General features: G+C 35.0%; 1 protein-coding gene across 1 annotated transcript in view; it reads right to left on the reverse strand.

Moving 5' to 3' along the window:
• Window positions 1-20,868, reverse strand: part of stx (ubiquitin-like domain-containing protein stuxnet) — a 102,229-nt gene extending 81,361 nt beyond the window's left edge. The window contains exon 1 of the mRNA XM_073973784.1: window positions 18,725-20,868. Coding sequence (XP_073829885.1) covers window positions 18,725-19,650 — 926 coding nt within the window. The 5' untranslated portion in view covers window positions 19,651-20,868. The remainder of the gene's footprint in view (window positions 1-18,724) is intronic.
• Window positions 20,869-24,286: the final 3,418 nt, after the last annotated feature.

A 24,286-nucleotide genomic window follows, 5' to 3' on the forward strand; every position in this document is an offset into this window, starting at 1 on the left:
GCTTACTCTGGTTGAGTCCTCGACTAATATGTGCTGCTTACGGAATTAATGCTGATAATCGGCAACTGGACAGCTATTTCACACACTGGGGAGGATTAAAGCCTCAAGGGTCTTTGCTACGGGCGACAAAAACGAAATCTGTCTGTACCATTTACCTTATCTGGTTGGTATCCTTACCTGGTTTCAGTAGCGGGACCACCCTGCCAATTTTCCAGACTTCCGGAACAATGTGGGTGGCTAGCGACAGGTTGAGAACTTTAATGAAATACTTGACTCCCGGCTTATCCAGCTGTTTCAGCATTACCATGGAGATTCCATCAGGGCCCAAAGCTTTGGGTGATTTAGCGCTCCAAAGGACATTCGCAACATCATCTGTTATAAATTGTGGTGGTCCATCCTCGGAAGGAAGATAACAAGTACGTTGTAGTACTCTTCTCTTCGTCCAGTCACTCCCGGGGTATGCACGACAAACTGTCGATTGAAATAACATGCGCACATCTTCGGGTCAGTCAGTGTAACGTGGCCAAAGGTGATGAGAGTGACTTAATCGTTGCCAACAATTCGCTTATTCCTATTCCAATGTTGCAACTCTTCAGATGATTTAACTACTTGTTCCGCTTGTGCTCACCGACCAACCTGTCAACTTTCAATGTCCTGCGACCAGCCGATCGACATCGATATAGTAAAACGTATCGAAATACAACGATTAAGTTGGCTAGGCCATCTCAATAGGATGGATAAAGATGTCCCGCCAGAAAGGCATATGAAAACGAGCCAAAAACTCCGATGGAAAGACCAAGTTGAAGACGACATCACAAAACATGTCATCCATAATTGGAGAAGTAAAGCAGAAGATCGGCGCGTTTGGAAAAGTTTTTTTTAGAATAAGACCAATATAAAACATATAAACCAAGCATAAACAGCGTTTACACTAGAGATTTTTGCAGGGCTAACCTTCTTTATATTTGAAACCCAGTGGGTTTATTAAATCCGGTTAAGTGCAAACGGGGTAATAGTCTAAACGGGGTATAGGTTAAATTGTGCTCCTTTCAAACGCTATACAACATAAACCACGATAAATCATATTAAATCTGGCAACTCTAATAATAAAAAATCTAACAAAATTGGAGCATCATACTCTCCAAATAGACAACAGCAACACACATTTTATGTGAACAAAGAAAAACATATGCCAGTAAACGGTTCTCTCTCCACACACACAATTCAACTAATTGAAAAAGCATGCACTCACACAATGACACACCTACAAGTATGCAATAGAAATAGATGGTGCCTATCGCTGTAATACATAATATTTCCAACAATACAAAAGCATTTGTGTATGCATGGGTGAAAAAAAACCACATGATGTCATTGTTTATGTACACGTACACTGTACGTGAGAGAGAGAAGCAAATGCAAAAACAACTCAGTGGGCGCCCTCACAATACTGTTTTTGCAAAGAAGTTCGTCCCTGCATTAAAGCCATCAATTAGATAGGGAATAAAAAATCCCAGTGGGAAAATGTAATCAATGGGAATCGAACGGGTAATACAGAGCCACTATGTTTTATTGATTACCGAATACATTATTCGTAACACGGTACATGTCCTAGGAAAATAATATATTCCTTTATATTATCCATAGAAAGCATAGTGTAATCTATGGATTACAATATATTCTTTTATTGTTCATTAGGAATATGTAATATAATTTATATATTTTTATGTATGCACATTTTTAATGTGATATTAAAATTAGACACAATTTCTTTTTATTAATTGTTATTTATATTTATATGTACATAAGTATATACATATGTAATAAATAAATTTTTAATTTTGTTCTATTTTCATTATAGATTTTTAATTGTGTTTAAAATTTTTAAATGAAAATAGAACAAAATTAAAAATTTAATTATTATTCAATATTATTAAATAATAACAGTTGAATAATTTAAAATAATTCGATTTTCGTCTGCAGTTCTCTTTCAATTCAGCCAATTTCTTAAAGTTTTTTTCTTGTTTGCTAATAATCTTCCTTAAAGTATTTTAATAAATTTTATAAAGTTACGTCTTCACTGCAACACAACAAAAACAAAACTGAACAATTTTTGTAGTGACATGCAAAGGCATCGGGACTACAAAATAAAAAAAGCAATCGAAAAAAACTGAAACACATGCAGTCGTATCCTTTAGGAATGTAATAGGTAATTAATATGGATTTTTTGTCAAGTAGAATTACTCGCTCGATTCTTTAGGATAACTTTTAGAATATGTCTTCTATAATGAATTTAATAATTTTACTTCTTGTCCAATAGGTATAATTCTTTTCTTGATTCTTGCGGATACGTTATGTAACGTATTGGTTATAATGCATAAAAAATATATTTTCAATGTAGTATGTTCCCAATTTTCCCACTGGGAAAATATTAAGAAGAGCCACGATTAAATATTTCTAAAAAAAATTATGTCAAAGATGTCAAACAGAGTAGATTTCCACATAAATAAATTACGTATTCTCTTCTTTGCTTTATGTTTGGCAGTTTTGAAGAAGAAACGGCATCATTAACACTCACATGATTCTCTCTGGCGCTCTGTTATCATCTCAAGATGAGTGTTTTCTTTTTGACAACACACGAAATTTAATAAAATTCCAACAACATAATGAACTAAACAAAGTGGTGCTGGTGCTTAACCCACTTAGCGCCGAGAATTTTTTTTGCGAGAAAACTTAAAATTTTTTATGAAAATTATATTTTTGAGATTTTTTAAGCATTTTTTAAAAAATAACTTTATTTTCTAAAACGTATAGTTTTCCTGCAATCGGGCCTTCTTTTAAAAGTTCCAAAAACTTTGGAGGGTAATATTGGTGTATCCTTACATGTCAATCCCTTGGTTTTTGATTGAGAAAATACTCCTACTATATTCCTAACAAATCCCTGACTTCATATGATTCTAACATTTTTGATTAAATTTTTATCGCATATTTAAATTTTTCATCAAAAGTCGAAAATTACAAAAAAGTCGATTTTTTTGAATAGCTTGGGTTTTTGGCCAATTGCGTGGAATTGCGTAGGTCAAATGAAGCGCTACCAACGTGAAATTACAGATAACAGACAATACTATAACAAAATGCAAAAAACCCCACAAAAATATTTTAAAAAACCAGAGTTTTACGTCAATTTTTGCAACCATTTTTTGTGGCGTTTAAACGACCAGTGGCTTTATCTGAGTTAATGTTTGGATTTCACAAGAAACATAAAGCAAAAACGGTTTTTTGGTGGAATATAAACGTGAATTTTAGACCATGTCAAGCAAGTTGTGGGCCACAATGAAAAAAAGACAAGCTAAAAGATAAAGACAAAGTAAAATAAAAGCAAAAGAAAAACATATTTTGTACAACAGTAAAAAAAGAAAGAAAAAAAAAACAAAAGACAACAACAGTAGCACAGTCAGTCACTCAACTAAGGTTTCATTTATTCTTCAACAAAGAAGAAGAAGCAAGATAATACTACTATGTACAAAAAACTCCATGTCCAAGCGTCGTCGCCTTAAACATGCTCCACTATCAATCTCTTCTCTTCATTGCTTGTGTAATTTGCAGAGGGTGATATATGATGACCGATCCGATCCGGCGTACAAGCATACTCACATAGATACAATACTTTTGAATGGTAGGTTGGCAGACTTGATGGTGGTGTGGGATATGTTGTTTTCTTGTTTTCCTCTTCTTGAACACAAAGCTTGACTTGAACTTGTTTAATAATGTTTATTTACTTTATATTCTGCGAGGAGTTTGACTTGAGATAGAATTTCAATGCAATTGTCTGACTGTTATATGCCAGCCAGCCAACCAACTAAAGAGAGCAGCCACTGAGATTAACTAAATTATGACGACCATGATGATGGTTGGAAGAAAAGAACAAAGAACCCATCTGGTGGAAAACCAAAGTTGTTTGCAATTTTTATGTAGCTGTTTGTTGTTCAGTGTACAACGCTTTTGATTTCTTCTCTTTAATGCTGCTGTTTCTTATGTGTGGCATCTGTAACACAGTTTTTTTGTTTCTGTGGTTTCTCGTAAAGCATTAACGACGTCGTCGTCGAACTGCCCCTTTGGAATTTTGTAACAACATTCATCGTAATATCCGACATTTTTCAGCTGTTTTTCGCCTATGTGGATTAAATTCAATATGTTTGAACTAAATTGTTATAGAGTTGCCATATGAGACAAAAAATAAAGGGGTTTTGTGAAAGCGTTCTGGGGTGAATGAACCGAAATCCATATACATATATTTTGTAGGCTTATTTGGGAGGGAGGAAGGATTTTTTTAATTTCTGACCAATTTATGGCCAAAATCCATCCATTTGAAAAATTTTGACTTTGATCGCCCATTATTTTCATACTCTCTAGGATAACGAGGGGTTATAATTTTAATGTGCCTCATGGAGATAAAGGCCTTCGACCCCTAGGATGTTTGGTCGAAATCAGTTTCAGACAATTTGAGTCGTTTTGACATATCCGCCCACCTGTCTACCTGACTGGTAACTCTCAAAAGGATCAACCGATTTGGTCTAAACTATGCCGCTCGTAGTATTTGGTCCAAACTTAGATCAAGTTCAAAGATAGGCACTTCGGTTCATTTCCGGCACCTACCCAACTCATCTCATCAAAGTTAGAGACAGGTTGAGCCAACCAACCGAACTTTAGAAAATGGGCAGAGTGGTCGTCCCGCTACTGAAGCCAGACAAGGAGGTCAGCCAGCAATGGTGAATTGTACAGACCGATTTCGCCCATAGCAGTCTCCAGCGTCAGAAATACCTATCAGGGTGCCGAACATCTTATAAGCAGCACAGGACGACAACAATGCTACACGTCATGTCCACACATATTAGCAAGCCGAGCGATGGGACCGTGCTGGTGTACCTGTATTCCGCACTTTCCAGACGGTATTGAGATCGTAACCTATGCTGATTATTATACGACGTACTCCTATTTGACTGATCTTACCACCTTTTTCCACGACCACCCTGTTCAACACATGGACGGGACGGCACAGATGAGAACATCCCCCATCTATAGTTTTTTTGGCTCAGCTTCGCCCGGGATTGTGCAGCCATCTAAATTCCTATGGGTCAAGGAGTGATGACACTGTGCAAAACATCGCACATTTCACATTTTCAACATTCTCAACTAACTCCTGTATCTTTGTGGTTACAACCCATTAAAGCTGCCACATTCCTAGAACTGGAGATAGACCCAGAGCCCCATTAAGCAAACATATCATATGTCGTTACAACAACAACTGATGTACACAATTAGTTAGGAGTTGAGTATCCAATTTGGTAGAAACTTTACACTTCGTAAAATGTCTTTCACATTTCTTCTTCCTCAAATTACAAGAAGTTCTAAATCGGTGCCACCGTGGTGCAATGGTATGCACGCCCGCCTTGCACGCAGAAGGTCGGGGGTTCGATTCCCCGGCCAAGCAACATCAAACATTTTTCAACGGTGGCAAAATACCCCTCAGTAATGTTGGCGACATTTCCTGAGTATTTCAGCCTTGAAAAACTTCTCCATAAGGGGTGTCTTAAGACACGCCGTTCGGACTCGGCGATAAACAGTAGGTCCCATATCATTGAGCTAAATATGAATCGGGGTGCACTCATTGATATGAGAGAAGTCTCCCTTGTCCCGTATGGGATGTTGTGGAACAATGTTTTTTTTTTCTAAATCGGACAACACCTTCTGATACCTCCCTATTAAAAGTTCAAATGTTTGCTTAAGTGCATTTTGAAAATTTTACCGAAGATACTCTTTGCAGTCCTGCTATTTACAGCGAGATAATACTTTTCGTGGGCAAAGTCATGACAGCCAACATATTGGTCCAATTTTTTTAAATTTTTCTCAAAGATGTTGTTACACAAATTTGATACATTTTACTTGCAAAGTTGTGTTGTCAAGTTATTTACCTCAAACCCATAAACGGTGGAGTGACCTTTTCAAAAATATCAATCTGGTAATACCAGATCAGTTTTGTTTAAGCAAGTTGTTGAATGGTTCTCACCTCACTACCAACCACAGCCTACAACTTGTATGTGCGGCAGCTTTTTGTTAAAAAAACATGTTTTCAAAAGTACAGTACAAAAAATTATGATCGGCTGGCTGTATTAAAAATAAGCAACCAACAACAAAAATATACTACTAAAACAAAAATCACGCAATACTCATTTAAGTTAAACAGAAAAAAAACAAATACTAAAGATAGCGTGTCAAATGAAACCCCAATTTATTTCGTAAAGAAAATAAAAATTCACAGTTGAAAAATCAGAGAGGGAGTGAGAGCTTCATTGATTAACAATTCGCTCACTTCCTCTCGATTTTATATGTAATTATTATGGAGACGATTGGTGCAAAAAGGGCTCAACATTGACAACCTAGGCTCTTTCTCTGATCATTTTGATACAGAAAAACAACTCAAAAAACATTGGGGGTTTCATTGTACTCATATTTGGCGCTTGCTTGTCACTTTTTGCCGGTTCTTTGTTTTTTGTTTTGCTCACTCCCAACTACTACTTGACGACGTTGACGTTGCATTGAATGTATGTGTGCTTGTATTTGTGACTATATTTGGCGTTGTTCACCACACATTGTTTTTGCAAACTAAAACATTTTTTTCTGATATGTATTTCATTTTAATTTTCTATTTTTATTGTTTAACAACAATGGCGCTTGAAACAAAAAACACAAAGAATGTTTGAAAGCAAAATGACGACAACAGAAAATAAGAAAAATGAAACTTGCGTTCTTTTCAGTGCATTCATGAGAATGCTGTTTATTTTCCCTGAGGCAGCGGCGGCGGCAGCAGCAGGTTATGTCATTCCTTCAAGTGGGTAGGTAGGTATCTAATTTAATTATTTGTTTATAATCATTGGTGTAAAAATTGCGTTGCAATATTTGAAAGATTTTCCATTTATTGCAGTGATTCAAGGAAAATGCAAAACAAGGAAACATAAGGCAACTACTTTGTAAAGGTACGGTCACATTCTTTGTTACAATGTGACCAGCAAAAGTATTATTTAAAGGGAAAGAAGAAACCAGCTGATTTTAGGAAAACAAAAATATAGACCGGGAAACGTCTGACAAAATCAACTCTATAAAATTCCCACCTGTTTGGACAAATATGAATCAAATCATCCTTTAGGACGATCTTTTATAGGTATCAAAAGCTTTGAACCAAGTTGATTTTATACACTATACTCGGATTTGTTTGAAATTTTTGTCACAGGTAGGTTTCGTCACCCTGATCACAAATATATAGAGCATTTATGGGGGAAGTCCATACTTCCCGAGATATGGTTCACAATTTGCTCCGAAAACCACGAAAACATCGCTGTAGATAGGACCACAAGGAGTACCATTAGTACTTAGCGGTACCAAAGGATGTCCGAACAGACCTTTAACTGCAGTTAAGTAAAATTGTTGGACTTTTGAAAAATAAAGTTTTTTCGAGCTTGAGGTGTATAAATTCGTTTTATTTATTTAATGTCTCCAATATTTTGAAATTCTCTGAATTTCATCTTCAGGGAGTATTTTAGATCTACAAAATATTTATTTTGTAGATTTAAAATACTCCCTGAAGGTGAAATTCAGAGAATTTTGAGACATTAAATAAATAAATAAACCAAATTTATAAATACTCTATAGATTTAAAATATTCCCCGAACAATGAAATTCAGACAATTTCAAAATATGTACATATTGGAGACATTAAATAAATAAACTAAATTTGTAGACCTCAAGCTCAAATAAACTTCATTTCTCAACCAAATACAAAGGTCGAAGAAAACTCAAAAAAGTGTTGGACTTTTGTGAGGAAGGGACTCAAGACTGTTGTCCGATATAGACCCCCTCTTGGAACCAGATGTACATACGTATGAAAGTATGGGCTTGCCCCCGAAAAAAATTGTATCCTTGGAAAAGGGGCCGAGACTACAACCTGCAAGTTTCGACTACACACTACCCCCAGATTCTAGAGGTCACATACTGTTAATGTCGTTCGCATATGCCACAGCTATTTGTGACAATTTGAGATGTAGGAAACAGGTCCCTAGCCGACAGCACTTGGGTGCAAATAAATGCCATCCTAATCACCACATGGTGGTAGGTAACCGTCGCTCGGGATGATGCAACCATCTGAATTCCTATAGAGCAAGGATCGATGACACCGTGCAAAACATATGCCCAGCATGCGGCACAGCCCCGCACGACACACTACACCTTTTCAAATACCCTACCAAATCTACTCAACTAACACCAGCAGACTTGTGGTTACATCCCATCGAAGCAGTCACATTCCTAGAACAGGAGATAGACCTTTAGCCGGATTAAGCAGAAAAACGAACATACAAACATATCAAATAAGGTTACAATAACAACAAACCAGAGTAGTTTTGATTAAGCAGAAAAACGCTCCTATATACTGTTACAAAAACAACAACAACCTGCTGCAAAAAATTTTCTGACGATCCAAGGAGTGCTCCTAAACTGCACTTGTGCCAACAATTTTGAAATTTAGCTTGGGAGGTACCCGAAGAAGTGGACCAATAATATATACAATATACGAAGCTGATATATGCCTGAAAGAAATATTACCACTAATTCGGGTTTACACTTCGAGAGTTATCGTGCGCACTATTTAGCGAAAAAATTTTAAATTTTGTGGGGATGGCCCATCTTCGCACTTGATCTAAGTTTAGACAAAATATTATTAGAACCAAATTCTGGACCTAATCGTTTGGGAGTTATTATGCGCTGCAGCCAGACAGAAAGACATCGATTAATCGATTGCAAATTTTCTTAAACGGATTTCGTCAGAACCATTATTTGGAAGTCTAAAAACATTATTTTGATGAGGCGCATTTTTATCGTCTTTTTTTTACCATAAATGGTAATCAACATTTGTAGATTTTTAATCTCCATCTACCTATAGATCTTTTCCATAAATATGAACGATTTCCTGGAGATCTACAAAATTGAGAAGTTTTATAACAACCCCTAAAATTGTTCTCTATGAAAAATGGTATTTTATGGTTTCCCCTATATTCAATGAGTTATTCTGATTTTTTAATTTCTACTCCAAATTCAACAATGCTAACCCTTAATCATTTTTCTAAATTCAAGGAATAATAAAAATGTTTTTTTATCAAAAGAAGAAGAAGAAGAAGAAGGAAACCTGCCGACACTCCGCCATTGTTGATAATTATCTTTGTGTGACGTTTAAAAAATGTAAAAATCCATAAAATTGCACCCCTAATAGCTCGCAAAGTAAACAAAACCAAGCCAAGTGTAAATGTACACAAAGTATGAGGTGTATATGATGCATACTAGTGAATCTTTCCAAAAAAATAAATATGAAAAAGGAAAAGATTTCATGAAACCGCCCTAAGAAACATCATCAACATCCTTCTATCGCACACACATAGCAAATACAATCATACCTTTATCCTGCCAAGGAAGAAGAAAGAAAAAAATTTGTACAAAAAGAAACCTGTTTGGTAAATTTAACATGACTGGCAGCCTGTCTGTCCAACACATCATATGTTCCTTTTTCGGTTGGGATGTCAGCAATGCAAAGTGTAGACTCTAAGGATAAGGGTAAGAGATGTTAAGGGTATGATGATGATGGTGGTGGAACAATGTTGGTGGGTGGTGGCACAATGTTAAGATAAGAAAAGTCAATCTGTAGGCGATATAATATGGTGTACATTTAATGAAACTATGCTAAAGTGGTGGCCAGAATCAAAAATAGTTGCATTAGGGATAATAAGAATATGTTTAAAGTTTTTTTTCATATTAAATGAAATTCACATTAATGACGATTCGAATTCAAATTCTTTCGAGTTACTAACTATCAAACTGCTGTTGTTGTAGAAAATTATGTTTGATTGAATATTAAAAATAATCAAATATTTTTAAAAAACAGAAGATTGATAGTAGTTCGAACTAATTTGTATTCGAATCTTCTTAGTGAAACAGGCCACAAATAACGCCAACAATAAGAGTATTGGTTCAATTTTACACTTCCACAAAGAAAACACCTATACACCTATAATGGTGGTGATTTACTTTTTCTGTTACTGCTGCTTAGCATTGCCGCTTTCGAACTTTTGAGAAAAAAATACTTTATGTGATAAGGTCGGTTTTTTTGTTTGTATGTATATATAATGGCATTAAAAACCCAAACATGAATAAAGCAAAGAAAAAACCATGTGGTTGAGCGAAGTTCGATGTGACAAAATACAAAGCTCAACACATAAAAAATGTTTAAAAATAAAATAAATGTAAATTTGCTAAACACGTTTTTTCAACAATATTCAAAATTTGCACACATATTTACATCAGTAGTAAAATTAAGTGTTAGGATTATGAAAAAGAGTTACGCTTGTTTCAAATTCAAAAATGGCGTAAAACATGCAAATATTAAAGATTCGATGTTGAGGTTATTTGAAAATTTGTGAATGCAAAGATGTTGCTATATTGGCCGCCAGATCTTGATATGATAAACAAAATGGATACAGATGCATATTACTTTATTGAATTCGATAGTTTAAGCCTCGATTCATACGCGGCTGACATTTTTGCGTAAGTCATTACTGGTAAAAGACTAAAAGGCAATGGGTACCATAGTTCGAATTTGACAATGGCCGTTCTTTTTTTTTTCTTTTATCAGGGGCCTATTACAACATCCGATTCGATCGAGTATTTGCTCTAGAATGAAAAAATCAAACTATGAAAACCTTTCGCGCCACCAACTGTACATTTACTAAGGTATATACATTAGAAATTTGTTACAACAAAGTCAAAAGGTTTTAAAAAAATAAATAGTTTCGTACAGTTTTCTAGCACATCTTCTTTCCAAAAGTATAGTTCAACGATTTCAACAAATATTTACATTTTTTCGTTAATAATTTTGTTTTTTAGTTTTTGCTTTAAAATAAACAAATTTTTTACCATCTACCTTCTTAGTGCTCTTTGGAGAGCACAAGGTGTTCATAGCTCGATTTTTTCATTCACGAGCAAATTCTCGATCGAATCGAATGTCGTAATCAGGCCCCGGAAATGACTCAAGCATTAATGGTGAACTACAATTGTTGTAACAGAATTTCATATGTATGTATGAACATATCGCTCATTTACTCAAAGAGTGACATAAGTCGAAATTTTTTTTTTAGCTATTTATTGGCCTGTTCCCGTACTTTATAAAGTGGTAAAAGTCGTAAAAGTTGTAAAAGTCGTAAACGATTTTCATATAAATTTTGTGTACGGGAACGCAAAATGTGTAAAAGTGGTAAAAATTTTAAAAACTTTTTAGTTCTGGAACAGAGCTTATATTTTTTCTTCGCCTTCTACTTTATCATATGTCAAATTTTTATGTTGTTACCTCTAAAACTCAAGGAGGTACATACAGCATAATTACTAATAGTTTGGCATAAATCAACAAAGCATTTCCAATCATGCTTGATCTTGCACAGTAATTTAGCACTGACATCCAGTTAGCTCTTTACAAAATATGGTCCAAGTAGTTAAGTTATGTGTTCTTTATTAATTTTTCTAAATTGGGATCAAATTTCAATCGCCAACTTACAACGCGTTTTTCTTGAAATTGTATTTTTGAGATGTGACACTCTTTGAATAAATGAGCGATATATTCGTTTTTCTGCTTAATCTGGCTCTGATTCTATCTCCAGTTCTAGGAATGTGGCTGCTTCGATGGGATGTAAGCACAGACCTATTATAGTTAGTTGAATAGGTTTGGCAGGGCATTTGAAAAGGTGCAGTGGGTGGTGCTGGCCAGTGCCGCATGCTGGCAGATGTTTTGCACGGTGTCATCGATCCTTGCCATATAGGTAATGGGACGGCTGCACCATCACGTAGTTGAGCCAAAACTACTCTGCTGGATAGTCGTGGCAGCAGACACTCTGCAGCTGCCATAGATGGAAGATGTTCTCCGAGGACTGCATTCATACGATAGTTGTTTATGGCTGCATTCGTGTGAGAGATATTTAAATCTGCTTGATAGGCTTGTTGATCAAGGAACTCTTTCTTATGGTGATTAGGATGGCTCTCACGGTAAAATCCGAGCATGTACTGCAACGGGAACATCTCATTGTATTGCTGTACGGGAAAAATGTTTGTCTCCTCATGTAGATGGTCCACTGAAGACATGAGGATCCACGCTGTTGCAGTACACTGAGCGGCATTATGACAGGTTTGAATATTTTTCTATCGCGCTGCACTTATATTCGCGGACCATACTGGCGCCGCATAGATTACCACAGATCGACCTATATATGAGGCGTTCAGAGCACACTTCGACTAACTCCATAAAACAAAAAGTTGAGAAAATCAATGATGAAGTGCATATTGTTTTTTAAAATTCCCCTGATAATATGGATTCAAATATGTAATGTAGAACGCATAATAACAGGTATAGCTTTTATCTAACGGTATATAAAATAAAATAAAAACAATAGTCAACAAACAATCGTTAGTAATGTTGTGGTAATGGTGGAGTTAATCGAAGTGTGCACTGAAAAAAGTAATAAAGTTAGGTCTTGAATTTTTTTATTGACGAAAAACTTAGTTTTATTTTTATACACATATATTACAGGTTTTACATAAAAATTAATGTTGACAGTTCGGTTATAAAACAATATTTGTAATTAATTCATGTTAGCTTTATGTTGGCGTCATTCTTCATGGCTAGGTTTACGACGTTTCCGACGTATGTAATATACATCAAAAATGTATGTTATATACGTCATAATTTTCTGAAGGCCATCTATGGTTTCAACAAACAACATTGCATGTAAAAATGTACACGTTGCGAGCAGAGCTACATTTGAATGTGGAGTTAATCGAAGTGTGCACTGAAAAAAATTGTATTTTATTCAGTGGTCAATAAAAACTTGTTATTTAAAGGTGCTCATCTTTATTATTCAGGAAAGATATTATAATCATAAATAGATATGGCGTTATCAAAGGCTTTGACACTAAAATCTCAAATTTTTCAAAAAGTGGAGTTAGTCGAAGTGTGCACTGAGCGGCTCATATAGCGTTATATGTGGTCAACAAGGTTTCTTAATCTGCACCCCAAGTGCTGCCGGCTAGAGACTTGAGGACCTTGTTCCTACATCTAAACTTGTCGCAGATAGCAGTGGCATGCGAACTTTTGTGACGCGAAAATCTTTTCCAATGTAGACATTCTAGAAACTTGATGTACGTTTGGAAGACATTTTACGATATGCTAAGTTTCGGCAAATCGGATACTTAATTCCTAAGTTTTCGTGCTCATGAGTCATTTGAGTTAGTGCCGCAGTATTATTTAGAGCTTTTGGGACTTACGACATGCTAAGTTTCGGCCAAATCGGACAATTAATTCCTTTCGTGCTCATTAGTCATTTGAGTTAATGTCGGCAGGATTATAATAGCTTTTGGGACTTACTACCAAAAAGAAATTTTTTCCATCGTAAAAGCAGCCGCCAACACAACCTGCTGCAAAAAAGTCATGACGATGCGCCGAGAAGTTTTTCTAAACTGCACTTGTTCCAAAAATTTTGAAAATTTTGTGTGGACCGATATAGTCTATGATCTGGGGCCTAATTACGACATTCGATTCGATCGAGCATTTGCTCGCGAATGAAAAATCGAACTATTAAACCCTATTCGCACCACCAATGGTACATTTACGAAGGTAGATGCATTAGCAATTTGTTACAACAATGGCAAAAAGTTTTACAAAAATAAATCATTTCGTACATTTTTCTAGCACACCTTCATTTTGAAATAATTACCCAAAGTATTATTCAACAATTTCAGCAAATATTAACATTTTTCCATTAATAAGTTTGTTTTTACAGTGTTCTTTTAGTTTTTGTTTAAAAATAAACACATTTTTTACCATCTACTTTCTTAATGTTCTTTGAAGAACCTGTGTTCTTCATAGTTTGATTTTTTTTACTCGCGAGCAAATATTCGGTCGAATCAAATGTTGAATGCAGAAACAAACATATGGCCCTCAATCTCCGGTAACTCGAGGGTGCTAAGAATCCCCGGAGGTAAAACTAAAAAGACGCTTAACATTGGTACTTGGAATGTTAGAAGCCTTTATGAGTCCGGCAAATTAAGCAACACAATATCCGAAATGGAAAGACTGAATATAGATATCCTAGGTGTTTGCGAAACCTGGTGGCCGAATGTTTCGGAATTCGTATCCCATGGTGCCAAAATCTTCTTCTCTGGAAATTCGAACAAGAATCATAGGAATGGTGTTGGGATTATCATTAGAGGGAACATTTCCAAAAGCGAGGTAGGATTTTTTCCAAAGTCAGATAGGACCATGATGATCAAAATAAAAGCAAGGCCGCTCAACATCAATATAATTCAAGTATATGCTCCCACATCAGACAGAAGCAATGAAGAAGTAGAAATGTTTTATGAGGAAATAGAAAGTCTTGTTAAACTTACAAAACCCCATGATATAAATATCATCCAAGGTGATTTTAATGCAAAAGTAGGGAGAGGTGAAGTAACTGGTGTTACAGGACGATATGGATTGGGCGAAAAAAAATGAAAGAGGTGAACGACTCATTCAATTCTGTCAAGAATTCAACATGAAGATAGCAAATACACTTTTCACTCTACCGCCAAGAAAGCTCTACACTTGGAAATCTCCACAAGACAGAATTGGCAACATCATTAGAAACCAAATTGACTTCATTCTTATCAACAGGCGACACTGCTCATCAATAAGGAAGGCCACAACATATCCGAGTGCTGATGTACCATCTGATCATAACCTTTTAATGGCAAAGATACGCATAAAACTAAAAACTCATACTAAAAAGGCACAAAGTAAAAAACTTGACTTAGGAAAACTTCAAAACCAAACACTAAAATCGGATGTATGTACAAGAATAAATACAGAGCTGAATAATGTCGACAGCGAAGATATAGAAAATATATGGAATAATGTAAAGAATACTATAAACTCAATAGCCAGAAACACCCTAGGCAATTTTATAAAACCAAAGACCAAAAATTGGATGACTCAAGAAATCCTGCAGCTAATGGATGAAAGAAGAGCATTTAAAAATAAAGATTACGAAAAGTACTGGGAACTAAATAGAGAAATTCAAAGGGAGATACGTAACGCAAAAAATAATCACCTAAATACTCAATGTCAGGAAATTGAAAGACTTATGAGCTTACATGACGATTTCAACCTGCATAAGAAATTGAAAGAAGCATCTGGACAATATAGGAATACAAATCCATCTATCCTTTTCAATAACAACAATGAACCGGTCTTTGAAATTGCAGAAAAGAAACATATCTGGAAAGAATATATCCAAACACTATTTAAGGATGATAACAGATCAAGCTACGTTAACAATGCACCAGATTATATGACAGGAAACAGCATCACAAATAATGAAGTAGAATCAGCAATAAAATCCCTTCGAGATGGAAAAGCTACAGGGCCTGATGAAATTCCAGTTGAATTATTAAAAATGCTAAATAACAGCAACATTGAGCTACTGACAAAACTGTTTAACTACATCTACGATACTGGTATATACCCACAGGATTGGCTAAAATCCACCTTTATAACAATACCAAAAAAAACCCATGCCAAAAAATGCAATGACTATCGTCTCATTAGTTTAATGAGTCACGCTCTTAAAATTTTTCTTAAAATTATCCAGAAGAGAATATATGAGACATGTGAAAAGGAAATGGGAGAAACTCAATTTGGTTTTAAGGAAGGAAAGGGAACCCGTGAGGCTTTATTCTGCATACAAATACTCGTTCAAAAATGTAGAAGTGTCCACAAAGACGTATTTTTATGCTTTATAGATTACGAAAAAGCATTCGACACTGTGCAGCATGATAAGCTCATGGAAATTCTCACAGCAATTGGAATCGATGAGAAAGAGATAAGGTGTATTAAAAGCTTGTACTGGCACCAGACTGCCCAAGTCAACATAAATGGAGATTTAACTGAAGATGTAGCAATATCTAAAGGAGTTCGACAAGGATGCATTTTATCCCCACTACTCTTCAATATTTACTCCCAAAAAATTTTTCACGAAGCAGTAGATGGCATCCAAGAAGGTATATTGATAAACAACAATTACATAAATAATATCAGATATGCTGATGACACTACATTAATATCCGACAGCATATCAGGCCTACAAAATCTTGTTGATAGACTAACATCAAGTAGTGAGTTGTATGGGCTAAAAATAAACACCCTCAAAACAAAATTTATGATAATAAGTAAGAACAACGCTCACAACGAGTTGATTTTAAAAATACAAAATTTCCATATTGAGAGGGTACAAAGTTTCAAATATCTGGGAGTTTTGCTAAACGATCAATGGGACTACTCAAAAGAAATCAAATGTCGCATAGAAATGGCAAGAGATGCATTTCATAAATATAAAAAAGTTCTAATAAGCCATGATATAAATGTTGCAACAAAATCTCGTTTAATAAAAGCGTATATATGGCCAGTCTTGTTATATTCAGTCGAAGTGTGGACGTTAAAAGCGGCAGATATCAAACGACTCGAAGCATTTGAGATGTGGGTGTACCGTCGAGCACTAAAAATACCATGGGTCCTGCATGTATCAAATACTGAAGTATTGCGAAGAATGAATACAACAAGAGAATTATTAAACAACATAAAGAAACGGAAAACGGCATATCTAGGGCACATTATGCGAAACCGTAAATACATCATTCTCCAGGAAATACTGCAAGCAAACATAGAAGGAAGACGTACCAGAGGAAGAAAAGAGATGTCATGGATTCAAAATATCCAACAATGGACAGAATTCCAGAACGCCGAAAATCTAATAAGCATAGCGAGAAATAGAGATATATTTTCCTATTTTGTTAATAATTTATAAAAAACATAAATATGTAATTTTTTTGACAATTGTAATATGATCGCTAACATTCGAAAATCGAATAAGCAATAAAGAAGAAGAAGAAATGTTGTAATTAGGCCCCTGATGATGATCTACGTTTGATATAAACTAAATCGGGTTCACCCTTCGAGATTTATCGTACGCACCATTTTAACGAAAAATGTTGAACATTTGTGTGGAAGGTACCAGAGCGAGTGGACCAATATGGTAATATTGATCTAATAATACTACGAGAACCAACTTTTGTTGTGTGTGCGGCAAGTTTCTAGTAAAAAGAAATTAAAACATGAAAACCGTATAAAATAATAGAACATTGTGAAAATTAAACCAAAATAAATTCTGGTATGTAAAAATATAAAAACCACATACTGACATTGGAAAAGATGTTTTTTTTTTTTAATTTTTAAGAAACAACTCCTTTTTATCTATTGAAAGATTTTATTATTATTTTTGCCACAAATACCTATAATCATTTCGACAGAAAATTTGTTGCGGGCAAAAGCTTGCAAGATTCCACTCGAAAGTGTATTCGATAACGGATGCCGTAATCCAAATACTGAAAATATCGATCGAAATAACATGAGCACGTATGCGAGAATTAGGCCCCAGTATAACTCAACCAATGTGAACTTCAAGAAGCACCTAATCTGTGGACCGATTTTAAACAGAACAAAAAAGGCCTACAATCGGTGAAAAAATCAGCATTCCTAAATCCTGTGATAGCTATTACTATTTTTGAGCACATAGAAGAGATCCTGATTTCTTGAAGGATTTTTTTTTTTCAAATTTGACTATAAACGGAGGCACAATGAAAGCCATGACAGGTTCTTGATTTCTCGAAAGGTTAACAAAGGCTGCAACAATATTTCTTGTTGGCCAAGTCATTCGACAATCATCTGAAATAAGATGGGAACTAGTCATCACTAATCCTAAGAGGCTAACTTGATTACTTACAATGAATTGGTTTTGAATTAGTGAAGGATAATACCGACTGAAAGATAAACTAATGCATAGTATACTATACCTCTTATGCCATTAGATGTCATTCAATGTTTCTGATATTTTATAAAGTTTTCAATGATTCTGTTTTCACATCTTCTTTAGGATATTTAAATCGTTCTTCTGTCGAGATCTAAGCTTTTCCGCTATAAGATTTTTATAAGATTTTTTGTATTTTTAATATGTTTAGTAATAATGGGAATTGAAGACGGACATACAGTGTGCAAGGCGGGTATGCATAAAATATACCAAGGTGGTATTCCTTAAATTTTGTGATTTCCCATAAATCCATATTTTTAAAATTATGCCTCACAAAAAGTGTGTATCACCACAACTAGCACAACAATGCCTAGGATCTGGTTAAAACATCATATCAATCCGGGTGCTAACCCAAACTTACAATACTGCTAATGATGCTCTTTCTTACATACCCGGGCAAATATTCTTTTGCTTTTAGATAATAAAGTTTTTAATATTTTTTATTTTTTGTTAAAGCTGAGACTATGTAACTTTCCTCATTGATCAACTGAACGTTTAGGATCCAAAAGTCAATTTTGTTAACTAAATTGAAATAAAAATTGTATTTAATTGAATTGCGAATTAGTTAAAACTCATTGCAATATACCTGCAAGCTCTCTCCTTTTTAGGAGTTCCCTTATTATAACACATTTGGAGAACATTCAATCGTATTATTCATTTTCGTCAAGTTCTTTTCTACTTACTTTTCTCTATGCAGCAAACAAATACGATCCTTGGCAACTTTAAGCTTCTTGGCTATAATCTTCTTTAGATTTTCCACACTTATCTGAGGATCAACCGAAACACTAAAATTGCCTCCGGTTGTTGTGCTAATATTAAGATTAATAGGCGCCATTTGTGCAGAGGACGATGACGACGAGGAGGAGGATGCTGTTGTTGTTGATGATGTTGACATTGACGACAATGATGTTGCCATGGTAGATGTTGAAGTAATATCCAAAGCAGAGGCAATGGTAGCATTACTATTAGAAGAGGCAATAGTTGCTACAGAATTGGTGGATGAGGAAGAGATAACAGCAGCAGCGGCGGCAGTGGCAGAATTACAAGATTGATGACCCAAGGTATTGTTGTTTTTAAGGGATAAGTTTGAGGATGGTAGTGACGACGATGATGGTGGTGGTGCAGTAGAAGAACAAGAGTTGTTGGTATGGTTACTTTTGCCATTGGAGGCTTTTAAACTGCCACTATTAGCTGGCGATGAAAATGATGATGAAGTTGCCGCCGCCACCGATGGACCACACCCAAGTAAATTATGTTGATTTTTCGTTGAAGAACAACTATTGTTTTGATGATGCTTTTGCATGTTGTACATCGCTGTTGCTGTTGTAGGCTGATGGGTAGTAGTAGTAGATGGCGTTTGTGGCATTTTCTGGTGCGGCTGTTTGGGGTTGCCAGAATGCTTTGTTGCTTGGCTACCACCTATAACATCAACATCATAAACAGCTTTGCTACTGGAAGAATTTAGCATATGCTGGGCAGTAGCCGATGATAGGTTACCTTCTCCTGAATTGTTGTTAACACTTGACAACGACGATGATTGTGCCGTCGTTGACGCCGATGTTGATGATGATGACGACGAACCACTACTTGAGTCTGTTGATTTTTCCATGTTTTTGTTTTATTTTCTTTTAGACGAACAATTTTCACAATTATTTCAAATTTTCACCAAGTTTTCTTTTTATATTTCTTGAATTGACTTCCACCAATTTTTGTGTTATCTTTTTTCGTTATTGAAACTCATTTATCTTAAATTTATCTTGTTTAATTTGGCTAGCAATCAAATATTTTTTTCTTGGTTTATCACTTTTGTGTCTTGCTTTTTTATTTAATTCAATATTTAAGCAAGTTAAAGGTGGTGATGGTGTTGGTAGAGATGTTGATGATGGTACGTAATCAATCGATTTCCCCACACCTTACAATATGTTGTTGTATTGTTTTTGTTGTTTCTTTTTATTTTTATTTTCTCCCAATACACAAGGCAAACAATTATTTTCTTTTTGTTGTTGCTATTTAGTTGTACAACAAAATTAAAAAGAAACGAGATAATACACCGTCTCACAGAGTTGTGTTATGGTGGTGAGAAGTTTGAGCAGCGGCGTCAGCGTTATTTTTCTTGTTGTTGTTGTTGTTAATGGTTGGCGGTGGTGTATTTTGAAGTTAACGGGAGGCTCAATAGGAAAATAACAATAAGAAACCGCACAAAATACACACTTTCATAAGAAAAAGAAACCAAACACAGTCAGACGACGTCGCTGTTGTTACACACACACTTTACCAGCAGCAATTTAACAAACCGTGAAGGTAGAGAGAGACCGCGCACTTGAGAGCATTATCATTTACCCGATTGCGAGAGAGATTGATTAAATAAAATGATTACGACGTCTGGTTTTCTTTGAACTTTTTTTCTTTTTTAATAAAAATTAAAAAACTATTGCCAAGTTCCCTCAAGCGTTTTTTAGTAAATCATAAATCGATTAGTTAACTTTTTTGTTAAAAATTTCTTTTTATTTTACAATTTTTCAATATCTAATTTTTATTAATATTTTCTTTTAAATGAAATATGTTTTTTTTTATAGCACTCTTCTTTTGTTGTTGCAAGTAATCCCCATTCACACATTGGCTTCAGGCTGAATTTTGTTTTTTCTTTTGTTGTACACACCGTTTCTCATCCGTATGAAGTGTATAACCGAATATCAGCAACCAACCGCACAACTTGAACTTTTAAATAGGACTAAAAAACTAAAACACTGCGACGATTGGCTTTCTCATATTATTTTGAGTTTTACTTTTCCCTCTCCCACCGATTCGATTTTATTTACTCTCACTCATGATACAATAAGAAGGTAGCAGCAACTGCCTTTTTTGGTAACATAAGATGTCAAAATTTGACATAAATTCAATGCAATTGACACATAAAAGCTTCGTTCCCGTACTTTTTAATGGTAAAACTCGTAAAAGAGAGAACTGCAAAAAATTTGTTCTCACACACAAGTTTTTTGAAATAGTTCGGGAACGGAAAAATGGAAAATACGTCAAAAAAACTGGAACAAATGTCAAAGTCGGCGTATCAGCCAATCAGACGCCGGCAACAATGTTACTATTTTTTTACTCGCCCAAATTTGTCGTGTAAAAAGTTTTTAAAGAGAGCGTCATTCAGCGCCATTTTTGTTTAAAGAGAAGTGAACATTTTACAACTTTTTTGTGTACGGGAACGCTTTTTTGAGTAAAATGTGTAAAAGTCGTAAAAATTGTAAAAACTTTTTAGTTCTGGAACACAGCTTATGTTACCATCAGCTGGGCTTCAGCTGGGCTGATAATGCTACCTTCTTATTGTATCATGCTCTCACTCACCGTGTTTCGTGTATTCGTAAGAGATATAGGGATATGTAGGTTGAGTTAACTGCATGATACAATAAGAAGGTAGCAGCAACTGCCGTTTTTGGTAATATAAGATGTCAAAATTTGACATAAATTCAATGCAACTGACACATTATGTTACCATCCGCAGCCCCCCTATTCAGTAACTTTTTAACAACTTTACTCATTGTTTATTTTACAAAAATTTCATTTGTTTGTTTTATAGTTGTTACAAAAACAAAAGAAATTTTAACAACTTTTCAATCGATAAAAGTTACAGAATAGGTCTACAGTAGACCGGGCGAGACAACTAATGTACCCAGGCCTTCAGTTTTGCTCAAATAATCTGCTGCTTGCCAGTGTGACCGTTCATTATCGTTAGTCATCATGCAACCACACCTGTAGTGGGATTCTGTAACTCATTTTTGCTGTTATCGATAATTGTCGGTAAAATTAAAATGCTTATAATTTCGATAATTAACGAAATTTTTCGGTAAATTAACGATGAATAAAAAGTAGTCGCTAGCCCTACCGACACAAACAGTGGTGCCAACTTTTCTTTATGTTTTTAGTCATAATTTTGCGATTTAATTTTACCGATTTTTGTCGGTAACAGCAAAAATGAGTTACAGAATCCCACTACTGCTCTAACTATTACCCACCACTTAAAATAGATGCAAATTTTTTGTTGACATTAAATACAGACGTCATAGATGAAGAGTTGCACTTTTTGTATTATCTCAAACTTTCATACATCGTAAATTATTATGTGTGTTCGTTTACTCAAAATTTGTACAAATTGTTACTGGATGTTGTTCGTTTACTCTTCAGTACAATGTAAAAGACCTTGGCCACTTACAAGAAGTTATACCCCGGTTACACTATTGAACGTTAACCCACTGGGTTTAATAGATCCAATGGGTTAATCTCTGCTGGTTACACTTAGCTTTTCGAGGATATAAACTGTCAGCTGATGTTTGTTTACGTATACATACAAAATAACTAATAAAGTCGTGTTTAACACTTTTACAATTTCTCGCATGAGATATCGTCCCCTCTTTGCTCATATTGGTATATTTTACACACAGGGATACATTTTTGTATCAAGGTACCAAGCGTACTTTTTGTTAAAAAAGTGTCTAATGTAAAAAAATAAATAATTTTATGATTTTCAAATAACTTTATACGGCGTTTAGATTATAGTTTTTTGCAGGGTTAACCTTCTTTATGAGGATTTATTTGAAGTATACATAATGGAAATGACATTTGAAACCCAGACCAACTGGGTTAACCCAGTTATATGTAAACGGCCTATTAGATTTGTTAACTCCATAAAATCTCATGCGACCAATCGTAAACGTGTAAAACACGACAAACTCTGTTGCAAAAACAGTTGCAACTTTTGGTACTTTTTGAGTAGAGTTGGATTTTTTTTTTGCACAAATACCAAATACAACACTGTATATTTGGTGGATTTATGCCGGATTTAAAATAAACCCAGTCGTGAGAGGATTTAATTTTTGTATGGCAAATCTGGTCAGATTTGACCAGATTAAGCAATAAATCCTCATGAAGTGGGTTAACCCGGCAAAAAACTGTAGTGTAACCGCACTATTACTGGATTTGTACAAATTATCGAGTAAACGAACACACCTTTTGTAGAATAGTCACATTGTTATCGAAACGTTATCGAAATATATCGATTGTAATCGACGATGAAAATATTACATGAAAATTTTTTAGCTTTTAAGTGGGGTACACCCGATCAGTTTTGACTGTCAGTTTTACTCAAATAATCGGTTGTTTTCCATTGTGGCCGTTCATTTTTGTCTGTCATCAGGCAACCACAAAATATAGCTCTGTTCCAGAACTAAAAAGTTTTTACAATTTTTATCACTTTTACACATTTTGCGTTCCCGTACACAAAATTTATATGAAAATCCTTTACGACTTTTACAACTTTTACCACTTTATAAAGTGCGGGAACAGGCCATATTTTGTGGTTGCTGGACGGTTGGACTGTTATCGATAATTCCAAAAAATCGACAATCAAAACTGATCGTGTGTACCCCGTTTTATGCCATGTTCATACCAACATTTGAATCACGTCGTTCGTTCTCATAATTACGTACACGAATTAACCCGTTCATACGACATGGTACACAATTCATAGCAACATGATTCATACTATTATTACGGAATTAGATTTAACTAATCTCCGTGTAGACGTTGTTTTATTCCCCGATACGATTTGTACCAAATAAAACAGGGTTCGTTTTAGATTACGTTTCTACAATGCTTTATTTACTTTATTACACTTATTCAGAACCGACTTTAATTACAAAGCACACAGCAAGTCTCTAGTTAGCACGCAGCTATTCTTTAACCGATCTGTTCAGTTCAACGCTTAAAACACAACTACTCCGTCATTGCCAGTTCCCCTGTATTTATATCCCAAAGTCTCCCTGTTCGAGAGTCCTCTAGAAAATGTCTGGCAACTCCTCGAATATGTACAACGAACACACAGACGCACATTCGCACTAAGCGAACAACCAGACTCACATACATGGGGGATGATCAATGACGTAATTACAACAACAAATAAATGCAAGAAAAGAAGTAACAAACTAAACGATAATTACATGATTTTGGCAAAACAAACAAAAGAACATTAACAAAAGGTAATGTAACGACTAGAATGATGAAGAGAGTTCTACATGGTAGTTGTTGTTGCTTAAATAAAATAACTGCGTAATAAAACGTTACGTTACAATTCAAATTTTTAAATGAACGGAAATTAAACTAAACTAACATGGTAGAACAAGAAAAGGTAGCAGCAATACCCAGCTGACTGAACTGGGTTGTAGTGTTAGTGTCAAATTCCATTC

This window comes from Musca autumnalis, unplaced genomic scaffold, assembly GCF_047663935.1.
Source record: "Musca autumnalis isolate F117 unplaced genomic scaffold, ASM4766393v1 scaffold_3, whole genome shotgun sequence".
NCBI lineage: Eukaryota > Metazoa > Arthropoda > Insecta > Diptera > Muscidae > Musca > Musca autumnalis.